The sequence below is a fragment of the Archocentrus centrarchus genome, chromosome 14, assembly GCF_007364275.1.
Source record: "Archocentrus centrarchus isolate MPI-CPG fArcCen1 chromosome 14, fArcCen1, whole genome shotgun sequence".
Taxonomy (NCBI): domain Eukaryota; kingdom Metazoa; phylum Chordata; class Actinopteri; order Cichliformes; family Cichlidae; genus Archocentrus; species Archocentrus centrarchus.
In genome coordinates this window covers 5,676,881-5,696,403 of record NC_044359.1, presented here as the reverse complement: position 1 = coordinate 5,696,403, position 19,523 = coordinate 5,676,881, and the positions used below count along the sequence as shown (strand labels likewise).

The 19,523-nt window shown below is 40.5% G+C and overlaps 1 protein-coding gene across 3 annotated transcripts in view; it reads left to right on the top strand.

Annotated features, from left to right (window-relative positions):
- LOC115792643 (rho GTPase-activating protein 7) overlaps positions 1 to 19,523 on the top strand; it is a 126,802-nt gene that overhangs the window by 90,341 nt on the left and 16,938 nt on the right. For 2 of the 3 annotated variants that reach the window (XM_030747256.1, XM_030747258.1), the window contains exons 2-9: positions 10,799 to 10,870; positions 10,966 to 11,047; positions 12,100 to 12,163; positions 12,650 to 13,239; positions 13,325 to 13,535; positions 13,753 to 14,142; positions 15,767 to 16,071; positions 18,129 to 18,305. In XM_030747256.1, the coding sequence (XP_030603116.1) occupies positions 10,799 to 10,870; positions 10,966 to 11,047; positions 12,100 to 12,163; positions 12,650 to 13,239; positions 13,325 to 13,535; positions 13,753 to 14,142; positions 15,767 to 16,071; positions 18,129 to 18,305 (1,891 nt within the window). The remainder of the gene's footprint in view (positions 1 to 10,798; positions 10,871 to 10,965; positions 11,048 to 12,099; positions 12,164 to 12,649; positions 13,240 to 13,324; positions 13,536 to 13,752; positions 14,143 to 15,766; positions 16,072 to 18,128; positions 18,306 to 19,523) is intronic. The other variant, XM_030747257.1, reaches the window with a different exon arrangement.

Below are 19,523 nucleotides of genomic sequence, written 5' to 3'. Positions count from 1 at the left end.
CTATGAAAGCAGACAGGAGGGTTGGCAGTGGCTTTAAGACTAGACAGTTATTCCAGCCTGTTCTCTTCCCCAAGGTTAGTGTCGTTTTGTCAACACTGCTGACATGGATCATTCACACACAAGGTCTGTTATTCCCAACTTGTCGTTTGTCAACAAGTAGAGTTACTGTCATAAACAGGCAAATTTACTGCAAGCCATAATCTATTTCTACACCTAGCCAAGCAGTTTTCTCTGAGTAAACCTAACAAGGCAGTTTCTAGTACCAAAACCCAACCAGGAAAACCTACCAAACTTGTTGTCACTATCTAAACCTAACCAAAAATATCTAGTCAGGTATTTTTTTGATGCCTAAACCTAACCAAGTAATTTTTAGTGTCTATAGCTAACCAAGAAAGCCTAACCAAGCACTTTTTAGTGCCTAAACCTAACTAAAAATATCTAGTCAGGTACTTTTTAATCCCTATTCCTAACTAAGAAAACTTTACCAAGTAGTTTTCAGTGACCTAAACCTAACCAGTGAATAAAAGTAAAAACAACAAAAAAGTGCAAAACCCAAATGCTCCAACAGTTCAGTCTAATGCCTGATAAACCTGCAGCTTATGGCACGTAATGTAGACTGTCTCTCAAAATAACTACATTTTTCCCAGAATATCTTTCAGAAACTTCTACACAACAGGTATTTCTTGCTTTGCACAGAAAAAAGAAGAAAAGTTTCCCCAGTAAAGGTTAAGAGAGAGTTTCTCCTCTTTTTCTGACTGCAGTTAATTCTGGTCCATTTCCTCCTCCTTCTCCAGATACTCATCTGTAAATGCCAGACAGCCTCATAAAAACAAAGTACAGGGGGTCTTATATCATAAATAATAATAATATATCAGTTGACCTTTTTTTTCATCAAAGACAACTTAACCATAATTTATTTTTAAAACTGCTGTAAAACTGAAGACTCACCAAGGACCTTGTATCTGTTGTTTTCCTCCTAACAGTTAATGAGCTATAGGCCTTTCCACCTAAATGCACAATTGTCTCATTAAGTATCAGGAAGCACTAAAGTTTTAGAGTCCGTATTGAGGATAGATATGTTGCAGGCCAAACCATCTGTAGCTGCTTCTTTAATTAACAATTACTGAGAAACCTGCTGGGAAATTAGCTCTTCTTTCATAATTTTCACATGGGTGCCAGGCCACTATATTTACTTAAGTCAAACACAACTCATTGAATCTTTTAACCTCAAAAAGTACAAAACAGGTTTCTCATTGTTAGCTATTGTAGCTTGCAGAAACTTTAGTTAAGGTATCCCTGTAAGTTGACCAAAAGAGACTGAAATTCACGGTTCTTTGTCATGATGGGCTGGTGTTGTACTGGTAATACTAATCTAACTTAGTTCTGTAAGTTGGCCAAGATGGAATGAAACTCACTACAATTTCTCACGGTTGAGAAGTACAGCTTATAGTGCATTTAGCTGAGATAATGTATCTCTGTAAGTTGATTAAAAAGAGATTGAAACTGCCCTTATCTGGTGTGAAACACAGAGAACTTTCCCATTTTTAACTCTAGTTTTGGTATATCACAAAAAGGAATCATAGACTGTCATTACCCGCAGTAGCAACAAATCAAGGTGATTTGGTTTTCGTTTCACAAACACTGCACGCCTATTCCTTAGTAAATTTGATTTTAGGTAAACTTGATTTTGGTAATTTTAGTCAGATTTTGTGGCTGTTGAAGAGAGTCATATTCCTCCTTTTTTTAATGCTAATCTAAGATCATCTGCCATTGGCCATAAAGGTATATTTTACAGACAGCTTGGAAAAATATTGTCTCATCAAGCTCTGACATTTTGGGAAATATGCTGCTTTCTGCAAACTACTCAACTGTTGATGCATATTATAATGCTAGAATCACCTTTCACATATGCTAACCCTATACAGTATAGTATAGATGTAAAGTGAGATCTGATACTGTGAAGTAGTTAGTAGCAGTAAATTTTGCACGTATAACGACAGAATCACAACATAAGGCTCAGGAGCTCTTGCATTAGAAGTCAGATTAGTTTGGTAATAATATGAAATGTGACATTCTCAGATTTCGTCCAGAATAACAGCCTTAATTGGATGCAAAGACCATTTAGATCATTTTTCTAAACAGCAGGATTTTATAGAGATTTTAAAGCATCTCAATCCTATGTCACCAAATTCAGGCCAATGCTGAGAACGATGTTAAACTTTTGACAGGTAAAATCCTTAATAGCAATGGGCAGGGGAGCTGGAAATTAAATTTAGCACATGACACGTGCAGCAAGTGCTTTGGGACGAAAGAAAAATAAAATAGAACTGGGTTTATGCCCGGTGGCACATAGCTGACACGTCATTGTTTATCTGGATATGTTTCCACAAACTGCCCCTTTTGTCCTTGCACTTAGCTTAATAGTAACCTGAGAGTGTTTATCCAGACTCTGAAAAGTCATCTTTCCACTGGCCCAAAGGCTCTGGACAGACTGTGTTGTTAGCAACAGAGGACAATACTGGAGGAATAATTATACTGTACCTACGTATGAGGTATGAGCTAATACAGCAATGACTGACAGCTGAGAACGAGCAGAGGCGTATCCACTGTACCCGTCCAGAATAGCTGTAACTGTAAACTGTACCACAATAGTGCAAACTACCCATTTTATCCTGCAAATGCTTAAACTGCTCAGTGTTCTCACACAGATGTTGAATAAATTATAATTATTATCAATTATTTTGCTGTAGAAGATATTTCACGGTATGAACTAACCAGACTTTAACAACACAGCACAGAAAGACGTTTAATAAAATTCAGGAGGATCAAAAATACACTGAATTTGACTGCATACGCTGTTGTATCCTTTCTGTGCTGGTATTATTTACTATTTTGGACTTGTATGAATGTTTTTACTATAGTTACAACAGACAGGCATCACGGCCAACATCATCGTGGCCATTAAGCCTTTTTCTTGTAAATGGTTTAATTTTTTGGTCTAGGTGATTATTGTTATTTGTCTGAATCATGTTACCGTAAGTCAGGCTCTAGACGCAAAAATTAGGCCAACGTCAAAAAACTGGAGTTCCTCTTATGGCCACTTGAGGCTAGCATATCACCCAAACCATTACACCATCACCAGTAGATACAACGCAGGATGGATCCATACCTCATGCTGCCATCATCATCCATCCATGCCATGTTCAAAGACACCTAGGTTACCTTTTTTTCCCCATTCTGATGCTCAGTTTGAACTTCAGCAGGTCATCTTGATCCTGTCTAAATATATTGAGTTCCTGCCATGTCTGATTAGATATTTGCATTCAAGAGCAGTTAAAAAGTGTATCTAGTGCACTTTATAACTGCTCTTGTAAATGTAAAATTTAGATTTTTTGTTTTTTTTGCAGGAAAGAGGAAGATTTGATAGCTGTAAAACTCACTAAACCCTTGAAATTACCCCAGTGTAAAAGTAATTATGTCATGCAGTAAAATAATAAGACCTATTGGCCTGATTTTGACTTTCTTGACCATTATTAATTACACTATCACATCCACTCCAGCCATGGATTTATTAAATGTATAAAAGTAAAAACATCAAAGACTACAGACAGAAAATGAATAGTTTGATATTTATGTTTGTGCACTTTCACCAGTTTATTCAAGATGGCTAGAAGTTTCTGGAAGCGTACTACTGAGGAGGCTGAATGAATGGGAATTTGTGTTTACTGAATGTCATGAACCTAGGGTCACTGCTTCCTGAGGACTTTTGAACAGAGTATTTCCAGGGGCTTTAATGCAATGAATTCTTTCTGTACTTGGGTCAAAGTAAAGGTCCTTTCAGCTGATTCCACCGAACAACTCATTATTTCTGCTTACAGGAACAGATCTCTTCAGCTTTAATGGATTTAATTCTTTCTTTAAAATCTGTTTATTTGTGAGTAGTGGCATGTTGTGCACCGAAGGGTCATAAGTTTTGTTTTCTTACAGAGTCCACAGTACGCCCAACATTATTTAATGTAGTGTTGATAAAATTTAGATACTGGACTGTCAGTCCTGTGTGCAGGCAGTGCAAAAAGACCCAACCACTTTTTATTTATTTATTTATTTATTTCCTGTTCTTGGTCTTGGTGAGTTTTAGCATTTACCCCTCTGGCCCATCATAACCGGAGGCGTCTTAAACTTTGCAAAGCTGCCCGAGCTGACAGGAGAATACCGAGGAGAAAGAGCGAGGAGGAGGACGGAAGCATTGCATGCTGTTTTGACAGGCAGCTGACATGCCTCTGATCTCCATCCACACCTCTAAAGCAACGGCAAACAGAAAGTGGACTAGTCACGCAGAGGAGGTGAGGGGTAGAAAGTGCTGCCCTCAAATATCAGTTAAGTATTGGACGTTTGAAGGACGGGAGCTGCTCATGATGTAGCTGAGTGAGAGAGAAGAGAGCTGAGCATATCTGGTTTTTGCAGATTGGGTCAAAAACACAAACAGCAGCACAGCATGCGTGCTAAAGTTGAAACAGAGTTGGACCTGATACTACTTATTTTATATACAGACAGCTGGCTTAATTTACTGTCTCAGATTTTATATAATTTATCATTTTCAAGTTTTCTGTAGACATCTGTTAAAGATTACAATAAACTGAATAGTTTTTACTGTTAAAATATTCATTACAATCAGTGTAGTCTTCAAATTAAAGGCATAGTTGCCTTTTTATGTAACAGACAACTAGCCAGTTTTTAGGAACAAACGTTATCTGATTAGCTTTTCTTAAGGTAAAGTTACCTGTCCTACTTTTTTCCAGAAAGCCTCAACATCCCAGAACACCCCTCTCTGTGTGTGATTTTGAGCAGAAATCTTACCAAAACACATCCAAGCTATTAAAATAAAGAAGTCTTTTAGTACATTATTCCCCAAATAAAAAATACAAAACCAACCTGATATGGGACAGAACTGTTAACTCGTTCAGCTCTAACTCCTGCAAACACAGAGGAGAGCACAGAAGAGGAAATCATGCTCCTGTTCGGTGATTCAGTGGAGATGATAAAAGAGGAAAGATCACAATAGTCATTCGAAAGAGATTCAGAAGATACCACCTGCAGTGTTTTGAATCTACCCTGAACTTCCATCTGGTGCCCGATTTTTGTGTTTTTTTACATAAATAAATATTTCTAATGCAAATTTATGAAGAATCTGCCATTCAAAATGTAATAAGAGGGCATTAATGCGTCCAAACACAGCCTGAAGCCACGCAGTTTCATAAACATTTTAAAGTAGTTAAATGCCTGTCAGAAAAATGACTGTTAGCTTCATAATGATATATCAGTCTGAAATCTGACTTACACTATTAGATTAATAGAATATGTCAAGACTTTAAGTCCATATTTTTAGTGTACACAATTAGCTTTTATTTTCAGTTGGAGTCATATGTAGTAATGTATGTAATGACCTAACAGAAAAATCTATAAACCCCAAATTATCCTATTTTCTGCTGAGCAGTAATTCTGCTTTTCCAGGTCAAAGCTTTGGTGTCCAGACAAGCATAAACACCCAGACACAAACGGCCCACCGAGCACGTAACCTCGCTATGCATAGTTCCTCTCTGCATCCACACATGCACTGTCCAGTTTCCTGCAGCAGGTCGGGCGGAGTCACCCTAATCAGGCACTCCAATCTTATCAGGGCCCAGAGGGGCCAAATCACAACTTCCTCAGAGACAAAGTCATTTGGAAAGGGAAGAGGCCTCTGCCTGCTACTCAAACAGGAGCCCAGCAGATACCATCACTTACGTAAATACTAAGCCAAGGAGAGTGGGGACCATGAATGTGGCAGCTCAAGTCTTTCATCAAACCTGAGAGCCCAGTTTAAAATGCATTGTTGTTTCTTGACAGGTGGGGAATGTTTGGTTCCTCACTGGAATCGTAATTCATGTGAAAATTGGGGCAGAAATGAGTTAGGTTCATTCTTAAACCCTCTGAAGAGCTTCTCGGTGCCTTCTAGTTTCTCAGACTGTGTACACGTTCTTTACACCATTTATACCATTTCACTGGTAAATGAAGCAACAATGTACCTTATCCTCTGCAGCAGCCAGGACATGAAGAAACAAAAGTCACGAAATATAAAATAATCACGAAATAACAAAAATAAATGCAATATCACAAGACAGAAGAACTCAGAAAGGTAAAAAAAAAATACACAAAAGAAGGAGCTGTTTATACTGGCACTTGAGGCGCACTGGACTTGCTGCAGTTTACACCTGAACAATAAGTGTTCACACTCAATGGAAAAAAACTCTGCATCAGCGCTGGTAAAGGAGTAGAAGAAGTTGAGTTTTTGGGCGACGTGGTGGTTAGCACTGTTGCCTTATAGGTAGAAGGTCTGGGTTCAAATCCACCTTGAGTTTGCATGTTCTACCTGGCTGTTGTTTGCGTGGGTTTTCTCCGGGTACTCCGGTTTCAGTGGCATTAGGTTAATTAGTGATTCTAAGTTACGTGTACGTGTGAATGGTTGTCTGTCTCTCTGTGTTAGCCCTGTGACAGGTTGGCGACCTGTACAGGGTGTACCCTCCCTATGACAGCTAGGATAGGCTCCCGCCCTCCCGTGACCCTGAAAAGGATAAGTGGAAGAGAATGGATGGATAGAGTCTCATCTTTTCAAGCTGTTGCAGCATCTCCTTCTGTGTGATCCATAGACAGACTACAACATGGATTTAGCTTCCAAGTGGAGTACCTTAAACCTGCATTCTGCCTGAAGGCCACCAGATGGCGACAGCTATGTTTATAAAAACACTTGTGGTCCTACTGAGGTGTTGCAGACACTTGACCTCTAACCACTTGTCTGCCATTTTGGACGTGACATGGTCACAGTGTAGGGTCGCCTGGACAAGACCCCAGTCACACAGGCCTAGAGACTGGTCTCCAGTGGTCGTGTATGCCCCAACTGGTTGGCAAAAACTTCCTTGTGATTCTTTAGATTTTTAGCATATTGCTGTGGTTATAGTTTGAATAAAAGTAACAGACTTGTCTACAAACACTCCTCTCTGAGCCATGCCTTTTGAAACATGGTAGCTGCAGTGCCGAGGCACACCTTTTACTTTGAAAGTGAACCTTCTCATTTTCCGGTTTGCATTGCACTTTTTCAAGTTTCACTAGCTGGGCTAGTAGCTGGTGAGTATTGCTGACAAACATGGAAGACTACAGCTAACTGTGGCAGCCTGCTAGCAACCAAAGCAATCACAAGCAGGTTTTTGGTACAGCACTTTATTTGAATCTGATTTCACTCAGTGAGAGCCAGCAACGGCGAGCATAAATCAGGCTTAAGTGATGCAGTGGTCTGGATCCACAGCCATTCAGCGTAGCCGCAGTCAGCTGAATGACCTCTTTCCTGTGTCATCATGATTATTTGTGTTCCTTTTTACAATGTTAAATTATCTTAAAATGTTGTGTGTTACAGTTAGAGGGTGCTCTTTTGTTGATGATATCTTCATTAGTCACATAGACTTTAAACCAAGTGTGCCAGACATGGTAAGGAAGTCAAAAAATAAACCTTTGCCCCTAGACTGAATCAGTTCAAATGTTAAAACAGAGAATTAGAGCTTTTTCTAACCATGTAGAACAACTGCAAATTATCTCTTTCCCAGAATTGAGCGAGCACTCCAAACACTCTCTTTTCCTTATTTCTCACCTCTTAGATATAGAGGCAAAGTTCTTGTTAAGAAGAAGACAGTCTTTTATGTCCTGATGCCTTTTTAGAGTCTCTGAGCTTGAAAGCACAGTATAAACATCTAAATACTTCGTAGCACGCAACAAAACAAATGAAATCAGCTTTTCATCCAAGGTTGACTGACCTTCTAGTTTTGTAATCTTTTATATCTGAGTCACAGCAGAAGTGCAACACATTTCTGTAGTAATTCCAGTCTATGGGACATGTAAAAACTGATTTAAGCCCCTGAACACCCACAAACCTCACTGAGTCCCAACAGTTAACAGCTATTTACAGGCTGTGGGGCACCAGCACCCGACTGCTCCTGGAAGTTCTCCATGCTGCCTCCAAACCCCAGTTAACCCTTACCTCCACAGCAATTTACAGTGCTGCGTACTGACAGAAATTCCACTTTTAATGTGGCATCTGTCCCTCAGTGACTTCAATTAAACTGTTATATAATTGTAATAATAACAGTCATCCGGTTTGCCTACTAAGATTTTCCCTACAGGCTGTAACCTCAAACATTTTCTACAGAAGCTGCTCCTGTAAGCTGTGAGCCACTGTTGCCTTTAAGCAGGGAATAAGAACCGCCTTAAAGTGGAAAACTGGTTTAAATGACAAGTTCTTTAATCTTGTGAGCCCAGAGGTTGCAAAGTGACAGGCCGTGCTTTTTTTCTGTGCTGGTAATGGTTTGAGACGTTGCTCAGAGTGAGAGAAAAAGTGGTTCAAGGCTCTAGTAGACCCACATATCCCTGGATTTACAGCTCCTTTTGTAGACGTGAGCCAGCCGCTCGGCAAGCACTTGATCCCTTTCCTGTCTTGAATGTCACATCTCCATCGTGAGGCCGGAAAACAGACTAAACACCTAACTAGCCAGTTATGTCAAGGTCAAAATAAACATGGTAATTTGTCTATATTTTACCACTCAGCCTGTTCCTTTCATTCTGTCTCCCCCTTCTGTCATTTTGAAGGTTTAATTTCCGCCCGTGTTTACATATCGGGACCATCTGCTGTTCTCTGACCTGGGGGTAGAGAGAGACCATATCATAAGCCAAGTTTCCATCCTGCTGTCAAGTGAATTTTAGTCAAAGTTTTGAAAAGTCACATAAAATAAAATGAGAATTAGATGCCTTTCTTTGGTGTCAGCTGAAGTGAATAAGTAGGCAGTAAAAAAAAAAAAAACACAACCAGCAGACAAGAAGCATTAGAAGAATCAATCCGTCATGGGCAAACGGCTGTTGTTTGTTCTTTAGTGGAGACTAATGTTGGCCATATTTCATGCTGTCTGAATATGAAAACAAGAAATGCCCTTGGCAGTATTCTGACTGCTAACTGCGACAGGCCTCTTCTGCATGGAGAGAGAGCAGGTTTAATATTTCAGGGGGAGTTGTGGTGGACAAATATTTTGAGAAATCCAAATCCTCTTCTGAGCCGCACAGACAGACTGAGAAAATGATTTCTGTCGCTGCATATTGTAAACATCCTGGATCAACTAAACATTTTTGATGCTTCAAGTCAGGGCATATTGTCGGAGTTTTCCAACCCATTCAACCTTTTCTAATACCTCTCCTCACAAATACTGCACAGCAGCTGAAATTAATTGGTATTCTGTTGCGTGCGTCTTGTATGTTATTTTGAAGTGAGGAGGAAATATGTTGAAGTATGTATGCCTGTGTCTGTTCCTGTTTCTCGTCTTAGTGTGCAGTCAGGGAAGAGCATTATTGTGTCAAGCACTGTTTCCCGTGTACTCTACTGTGTGCATTCATTTTAATGTGTTTGATAAAATGGCCACCACTTAAATCAGTGTTTCTCAAACTGTGGGACGCACCCCACTAGTGGGGCGCAGCATCATGACAGATGACAGATCAGATTAATTCTCACAGTAGAACAAGGAAACATTAGCAGGGATGTTAGCACAGCAACTAGCAAAAGCTCTCCACCGTCATCGTCTGCTGTGTACAGACAACCCTTGTACCGCAGCTTCACCATCTGGGGGGACACCCCCCTTCCAATTATAGCAAGTTAACCTAGGTTGGGGGATGTTTAATTTAACACTTCCTGAGTCATTGGCAGCTTGGTGGTTATCTTTAACATAAAGGGGTTCGCTTGTGTTTTCTGTGAGGCTGCTGAAAATGATGCTTCAAGGCAAAGACATGTTACATTTATGTTGTGGGATTAGCACTAGGAGCCCACTGTGTCCCATTGTTTGCAAGACTTATCTGTTTTTAGCTAGCTAAACTATCCTTTTACCAAATTAAATATTTGGGATTGCCCATTGTGTTGCTAAGTGTCATTTACCGTTGATAAGATACTAGATTTTACTATTTGATCATATTAATTCAACACCTGTTGAGTCACAGTTAATTTATTAGCTTGAGCTTTATCTGGGCTTCTTTTGGCACTGCTGGCTCAATTACGCAATGTATGGGCCAGACATGAGCCAAAAGTAATAAGGTAGGTCTAGCATGGGTTGCAGGAAGTTCAGTGTGGGCTGGATGAAGCCTAAAAATTAGGAGCCAGGCTTGACAAGGGTTATATGGGCCAGATGTGGCCCAAAGCACAACCACCTGGCCCAGACCAGACTTACCCCAAGTTAACGCCATCAATTAAAACCAGGTATATTGCTATGTGGGATATGGAAAGCTTGAATCAACGATGCACATATTGCAGAATATTAATGTGAAATATTAGTGTAATCACTGTTGAGTGGAGTGGTCTGAATGGAAAATGAGAAGCCTGTGAGAGCTGAAGTGTTGATCGGCCCATCCATAGCAGCAGTCTCAGAGGAAGAAGGTGACAGATGACAAGAAGTTTAACCTCTTTTCCCTCGCGCTCTCAAAAATATCCCCACTCTTAGCCAATTAGCAGTGATTAAAATGGCCTCTTCCAAGAGTCACAGTTAATTAATAGCCTGTACGTGCTCCCCGGTTTTCTCCCTCCATGTTTTTTTTTCTTTTTTTTTTTTTTTCAACTGCAGATGTAATTAAACTTCATAAACAGACAGCTGATTAAGTGCAAATATTTGCCCTTTTAAAGCAGGCGGCGCATGAAATTATTATAATTAAATCAAATGTTGTTTTCTTTTCTCTGTGTTTGCAGAGATTGAAGCTAAGGAGGCCTGTGATTGGCTGCGAGCGGCCGGCTTCCCTCAGTATGTGCAGTTATTCAAAGGTAAATATCAGACTGTTCAGTTAACTTCAAGATGAGCACAACCCCTAATGGTGCCTCAGACGGCTTATTATTGTGTCATTCGTCTTGTGTGTCAGACTGCAGATTCCCCATTGACATTGAGTGGGTGAAGCGCGATCACCACTTCCTGGATAAGGATGCTCTCGAGTCGCTCTGCAGGTAAAGAATGCCATGCAGGAGTTGGAGATCATTATGAACAACTTTTAGAAAGTTAATAAAACTTCAAGTTCAGCAGAAAACTTAAGAGTTTTTCTATCAGATTCTAAGTGCCCAAATAAGTGTCCATAGGCATTTCAAGATGGATGCATTTCCATTCTTTGCCAAGTTGTAAAGATTTTGGTACAAGTAATCCCTGTGAGGCAAACTCTCTGGCTTTAAACTGCACTAAACACCTTATTTCAGATAGGTTTTTTACTCTGGAACTATATGATGTCAGAGAGGAAGGATGTCCCTAATATGAGCATCTCAGACACAGAAGTTCTGCCCACCCAGCCAATCAGAACAAAGTTGTTTTAAATAGAGGGGTAAGGCAGCTAAAACCACTTTTTTCAGACAGAGGATGCACTGAGAGGCACCACAAGAAATAAAAACTATGGAGCTGGAAATGACCATAATGCATACAGTTTAATGGTTGTTGAGTATCCTGCATTCATTTAAGAACCCACCCAGTACTGTTACAGTGGGTGTAGCATTGTTGTACTTTATTTCTGCTGCATCAAATTTGGTAGAGTTGCACATGAGAATTTTTAGATTCAGTTTGGAAGAAGAAGAGTAATTATTTTTCAAAACTCACCTATCCAAAGAGCCCAAGGTTTTCCATTTTGGACTCACAGTTTTGGAGCTGCAACTGACTAAATTTGAAGTGAAAACAAAAACAATAGTCTAAGGTTTAAAAGTGTTATCCAGGGTTGTTTCACTGAGCACAAACACTCCAGACACAGTATGATCTGTGCCTGATTAGATGCTATTCTGGAGAAGCTGGTTGTTTGGTGCCTTCCTAAAGAGCTAAACAGTGCTGGTAAAGACAGAGGGTTCTTTCTTCACAATCGTGCTCCTGGCTCGGGTATTAAACTGGCCACCTCGTGATCTCAGAATCATATTTTAAATCAAATTTTCAGGTCACATTTTGAATCACAACTCTTCATTTTCTTAAAAATTGTATTGTAAAAATTGTGCCATTTAACCTCCATTTACTCCTCTTTCTCTTGCAGGAGGTTAATCACTTTAAACAAATGCGTGGAAATGAGGCTGGAGCTGCGGAGATCAAAACTCAGGGTGAGTGCTGAGAGTGAGCACTGAGTAACTTGAACACAGCGGGACGCTTATATCGAAGCGTCTGGCGCCATCGGGGGGGGACTTCACACCATGAAATCTACTCTTCAAGCACTGACATCAGCTGATCACTCCTCCTCGTCAACAGTTTCGTTCTCTAGGAGGAACTGTCTGATTTGTTTTTCATGCCTGTTGTTGTGAAGTTCCTGGTATGTTAAATTCATGCAAACAAACATAAAATAGTTTTTTCAAGCCAAGGAAAGTGCTATCAATACTAAAGAGGGTGAAAATATTTTGATTTTCAGTCTCTGCTGATGGGTAAGAGACAAAAGTGATATACTTCCCATGATGCAACTTATACAAATACACATTTCAAACCTCACGCCATGACTGTGTAGTACAGGTTTGCTGTTAAAAACATGTCATAGTTGCGTGTTTGTGGTTGACATTTTATGTTTGTTTGAACCACCCATCTTCTTCATCTTCTAGGGAGATGAAGGTAGTGAGGAAGACTTCTGTGCCATCAGTCCCAACTGGACCTACGACAGGCGGACACGACAATGGCGACGCCTCGACTCTGCCGTGGATATCCTTCGCTTGTCCCCCAACCCGCAGGATGTGTCGACATGCGATGACCACCATGATGTCTGCTCCATCCACAGCTCCAGCAGTACTGAGAGCGAAGGCCACAATGAGCACCATCTCCAAGAGTCGATTGACGCCTCCACCGTCACCACTGCCAGCACTGCCAGCACTGCCACTACCCCAGATGACCAGGAGAACAGCAGGAGCTCCTCCCGCTGCTCCTCCTCAAACAAGACCCCATCCCTGGATACATCTCTCAGTGGACCCCCCTCCCCTGGTGGAGGGTCATCCACTATGAGTCTGGAAGCTGAGAGCTGCTACTCTGAGAAACCGCCGAGGAGGAGGTGCACCACTTTGCTGAGGAAGATGGAGAAACTGAGGCTCAAGGGGATATCAGGTGAAGGCAACAGAAGGGATCGGGCCCGGCGTGTTATAAGCAGGCCGTTTCTTGTCCAAGATGAGGAGAGAATAGAGGGGCTGCACTGCCCGTCAAGGTGAGGATGGTGATCCTACCCAGCGTTTACTCTTACATCGTTAACCATATGTATCTTTAACTTCTACCTTCCTGATTGTCTCCAGTTTGCAGCATCATCCCAGCAGCTGTGCATCTTCGTCACCCCCATCTTCTCACACTATCAGCAGCAGCAGCAGTAACAGCCACTCAGAGAGCAACAGCACTGTCAGCACGCCCAGCCCAGTCACTCGGGTCAGGAGCAACTGCAAACGATCCAGCAGCAGTGCAGGGGTCAGCGGCGGGACCCGGAACAGCCAGAACCACACAGGAACAGAGGTCCGTCCCTGGAGACGACTCCACAAAACCTTTGATTTTACCTGTACATTAGCTGACTTTGTTCCATGTATTAAGTTCTTTTTATTTCTAGTTTCTGAATGAACTGTAATGTAACTCAAGAACATAGATCTTCCCCGACTCTCTTGGTTGCCAACAGTAAATCGTGGTTTTCTGCTTTATTCACTGAATCCATTATTCCTTCACTGATCCTTTCCAGGACTACAGAAACCAGATCAATAACAACAACAACAACAGCAGCAGCCAGCAGAACGTGGTTTTCACAATTCCTCACGGGCACAAACCGGGGACCTTTCCCGCCTCGCTCACACACAAACACGCCATCCTGTCCCCTATCATCGACAACACCTCCGTGAACTGGAGGACCGGGAGCTTCCATGGTTATCGGACGCGACAGAGCTGCCGCCGTGGGATTTCATCCCTGGCAAGCATTAACACGACGTCCTGTGATGTCCCAAGCCCACTTGCAACACTCGATCACCGGCTGAGCGTCTACGACAACGTGCCCGACCACCACCAGCTGTCTGAAAGCGAAGGCGGCAGTGGTGGAAGCACCAGCGATGCAGAACGAATGAGTGAGGAGTCAGAGGTTGGTTTAAACATGGTTACTGGATTTTTATTTTTGATTTATACTATAAATACTTCTGTTTGCTCAGCCAGTTGGCTTAAAGTGAAGGGGAAGGGAGAGAAAAATTCTTATTCAGACAGAGGAAGAACTATAGGGCTGCACCAAGGCCTAGTATAAATATGAAGCTGGAAATGAGCACAATGAACACTTTAATTTCCAATCAGTTTTGTGCTCCTAACTGGGATTATATAATTGTATAGGGGAGACATTGTTTCAAAATGATACTGATATGCAGTAAATAATGATATAATTTATTTTATTATGTTTGTTTTTGTGTAACAATGGTTTAAAATTAAACCTACAAATCTAATTTAAAACAGGCAAGAAAAGGAGTCTCTCTCTCTCTGTTAACCTTTGTCTCTGCTGTAGCTCTACTAAAAATATGAAATCTCAAATGAAAGTCTATTAAAAGAAGCTGGTAATATTTTTTTGGGGGGGGGGGGGGGGGGGGTAAGCTAAGCTCCATATGGAGTTATAATTTTCCCCATGAAGCCCAAAATTATTGGTGAGAACTTGTTTCAAATCCCATTTTTTTAGATCGAAACTGTGCGATCATCACTGACAATTTACTCTGTTTAAGAGGTCATTCTGTCTGAAAGAGATGAGCCATTTGGAAAAAAGGTGGAAACCAATCTGACTAAAATCTGACAGCTATGAAAGTAATACTGAAGTTATTAGGAAATTGAGTCCCAACATTTTTTCCCCTCCATGAGTCTGGAGAAAATACAACAACAGCAAAAAAAAAAGACTTAATTTGGAAAATCTGCTTTTTCAGAAAGAGAAGTCATATAGCAGGGTAATGTTCGCATTATATTTTAATAATTTGTGATTTTGTTGGCACATAGCCAAACATTATAGCGACCAAAAGGTACAATGTGTCTTTAAAGACCTCCAAGCTGAGAAATCTGAACAATAGCGCTGCAAAAGATAAATGTAACTGAGTGTAGCGTAAGTTGCAATCCTGGCAATCTCAGTTATTAAAGCTGCTTTAATGTGCCCACAGCTGTTGCACACCTGCAAGCCTCTTTGCAACCTCACTCCATCGCAGCTCTTCCTTTTCATGCTGTGTCTGACTTAAATCCACACTTGCAGTTACGTATGAGGGTCTTGCTGCTACTCTCCTGGCCTTATACTTTCCATGTTTGTGCATGGAAGGGTGGAGAAGATCTAAATAATCTACTTTTTACTGAAGTCACCCAAACCAAATAGATTTAAAGGAATAAAGAATTCTGCTTTGTTCCAGCTTGGTGTGTTTTCTGTTAAATAAGAAATTCTGCACCTACACCTGTAGGTACAGAATTGTCTTTTAAACGGGGAGATTTTGTAGTGATATTTTTTTTTTCTAATAATCATTTCACCATTATAAACTTAATGAGTCACTGGAAAACGTATTCTCCACATTAGTAAAAATGTGACCCAGGAGTGCTCTCTGGATTTTTTTTAAATGGGTTGGTGTATCCAGGGAGGGCACGGGAAATAGTCATTGCTATCTAGCCACTTTTTGTTGCTCACTTACTAAACAAAACAACAGTTAACTAATAGTTATTTTTGTTGGGTATCTTTCCAACATCTTTATTTCTCTCAGGTGAGTCGCATGTTCGCAGGTGAGGATGTTTTCTCTGCTCTGGACAGTGTTTTGGAGAAAATCAGTGACCTCCAGCAGCTGGTCTCCTCCTGGTCTGAAAATTTGTCTGAAGAGGACAGCCGAAGAGGCTCCTCCTCTTCCTCCTCTCAGGACTCACCTGCTCAGGGCTCCTCAGCTGCCTCTCCCTGCCCCTCTTCCCCCAGCCATGTCCACCTGGAGGTGCAGCTGTCGGAGGAGGAGGAGGAGGCAGAGTCCTGTGAGAAGGTACCCTTGGAGCCAAACACATTACGTCGGCGAAAGAGCAGGTGAGTGTAAACAAGCTATGTAACTCAAAATGTTTCACAAGCGCTGTTAAAAGCTGATCAGGATAAACTCAGGCTGTACAGACATTACGGATGCTTGGAGTAGAACGGGACACTGTGAGTGTACGCTGGGTGCTAATATGACAGTTATGGGGATTTTCTCCCTCAGGCATCAACCAAAGTAAGAGTAAATTTAATGTGAGGCATTAAAGATAAAAGCAGCAACCTCATGCTGCATATTTGTTTTCAGATATAGAGCAATAAAAAGTAATGATGCCTTTCCTGTAATGTAAAGTCAGCCATGTCATTGGTGTATTGCTCATGGGCACTGCTTCTTTCTCCTCTCCTGCTGTTTGTTGCATTATAGATAATATGTGTGTGCGTGTGTGTGTGTGTGTTGCTGCTGCAAACTAGCAGTGTAGTTTGTCCAACACTAAAATATCCCAATGAATGGATATACACATTCATCTTAAAGTCACCATATTCTGCATTTCCTTGTTTTCTGTGATATATATTCTGTTCCACTGGTGGATGTTCACATTAAACATGGCCAAAGTTTAAGTCTTCTGTGTTCATCATGATGATAAACTCTCCCTCATTTTGTTGAGTTACTTAAAACTAAGTCAAAATTTCGAGATACCCAAAATTTTGACTTGCAGATGGAAAATAATTTTTCTTCAGTGGCAGAAACTATGAAGGCACATAAGGACCACTTTGAGGAAAAAATAAATAAATTGTGCATTTTGAGAATAAAGTCAAAATTTCAAGCTGCTGCTACACTCTCTACAAAAACCTTGGGTAGATGAAACAACTTGATCAGCTGCCTTATTGTGTCTTGTGATTCAACATATCCCCTCTGTACTGCACAAAGGTGCAACCATTGATATCCTTGCATCGGTCTATTGCCAGTTTGTGTGTTTTTGTTTTGTTTTGTTTTCCTTCTGAGCACATGCAGCTTTCTGCACCATCTCTTTAATGTCCTCATACTTATCACTGCATTGTGTTCATGTACTGAAAGAGAAATAATTTCCTTGTTACTAAAACTGATTTTTAAAGTATAGTTTCACTAACTCATCTACACAAGACATTTGGGAGAAGGTATGGCACACATGGCGTTGCAGTTGTTTGACTTGAAATGACAACTTTAATCTCCATATTTTGACTTTTTTCTTTAAATAGCATTTCGACTTTTTTCTCTAAATTTTGACTTTATTCTCAAAATGCACAATTTTTTTTTCTCAATGTGGCCCCAATACTCTGTCGTACAAACCAGCTTCCATACTAAATGGCTAAATTTGGCAATTCAAACTCAATGAGAGGCAGGAAACCTAAAACATGTACACGTGAGTCCTTCCCTAGAGGACAAACCTGTTGAATTACTCAGAAGTTTAATGCTGTAAGTCTATCTGATTCTTACTTTAATTTCTATTGCTAACAAAGCTACATGTAGTAGTATTTTTTTAACAAATAATATTATGAAATTATTAAAGTGATTCATGGACAAACACCCTTTTGCAGCCCCGGGAATTTCTTCTAAAACATGCAGAAATATTCCACGCCTTCATAATTAGGAATATTTTCAGAGTTAGGGGCCTTTTAAAGTGGACTATATAGGAAAATTATTTAGACCCAGAAGAAATCACAAGATGAACCTGGTATCAAAATGTAGGCACAAAGGAGACCTGTTTATATGCTTTTATATGCTCTAACTTGTTTTGAGCAGCCACCTATACCACATTTTCTCCAGTGAATTATCAGAAAACAGATCAAACATCCAGGGTACCAATGCTTGTTTCTGTTCCCTTAAATGTGTTTAAATGTGTTTTTCAGCCCTGAAAACTTCATGTGGATATCTCCTGTACTTATGAAGTTATGATGGCTCAGAAATGTTTAAAAAGCCCCAAATTTCAAACCACTCCTGTGTAATTCAGGCCCCTTTGCATGGTTTCATTAAAAATGCGTAAGTTATTCCAAACAAAAAAAAAAAAAAATCAGCTGATTCTGAAGGGGTCCTTCAACTGTGCTGCTTCACACCATGATACGTTTATTCCTGTCTCCAGCAGGGTGAGCCAACAGCTCCTCTGGTCCAGCGAGCAGAGCCTGCCCTCCCTGCCCTCCAGTCCAGGCGTGGAGAACCAGTCCGCCTCCCAGTTCCTCCTGCTCCAGAAGCTGTCACTGCTCAAACTCACTGCTCTGATGGACAAGTACTCCCCATCCAGCAAGCAGGGCTGGAACTGGTAAGAAGTGTGAAAGGATGGAGCTTAGCAGGTGATTTCATGCATGAAAATAAAAGTGAGGAGGGTTCAGCGCAGGTCGAGAAGGTGAAAAAAAAACTGCACAGATGTGCAGAGAAACTTTTTCAAGGAAACAACTGTGGGAAGGAGGGCAGGTGGGCGGGTGGAGGGTAAATATTTCAGGCAGCCTATTTAGAAAAATCATTCATTATTCATTGCTCAGGTGCAACCTTGCTTTGCCCAGGAAAAAAAACAAAAACACAGGAGCAGCAACACACTGCAAGAAGAATAAACTCCCATCCAAAAAAAAAGAAACACAGGGACTGCCAGTGCCTCACCTGGAATCTATTTTCATTAGAAATCAGTCCGATCATTTCTACTCACTGCATCCTCTCCCTTTAGAGTGTCAAAGCATTTATATCTTTTATCCTGTCTATGGTGGTGATTGGTGAACAGGGAGACTGCTGCATCCGCGCATTTTTAAATCAATGTATCGAAATTGAATAGAACAAAAAAATCAATACACATAATGTGAGAAATGGCGAATATCTGATCCCTAGTTTTCACTTACGCATCTTATATGAACACAAAGAAACAACTGAAACAATATTATTCAACGTGGCTGACAAGGCATTAATAAGACAGAGCACAACGTAATTTGAACAAGTAATAAAAAATGAACTTAAAAAGACAATGAAGTAAAATAAAATATGTAAATAAAATGAAGAGCAAAATAAATTAGACAAAATAATACTGGATAAAGTGGATTAAAAGAGAGTGAATGTAACAATGCCCTTTTGGGTAAAATTAAAACAAGTGAACAGTTTTGGACAAGAGGCTGCTAAGTTGTACTCACTGACTGTTCACATGTAACGCATAGACCCTTGATAATTAGTGCTATTGTGTTTCGTTCTACTGTAAAGTTGTAAATCTTAATGAGTCTCTGGGGATTGACTCACTTTTGGAGGGAGGAAACTTCAAGTGGTAAACTGAGGAACTGTAGTTTTTGGTATATTTACTTCATTTTGCCGCCACTTGGTTTTCAGTGCTTGTGCTAAGCTCAGCTACCTATTCACAGGTTGCAGCTACATATTTACAGTATCATGAAGACTAAAGAAGGTGAATAGATAAAGTATATCCAGTTATATCTAGTCCTTTCAGTTTTTCAGCAGAATTTAGCTCAGTTGAAGACATTTTTTGGATGGTAGATAATAAATTTAA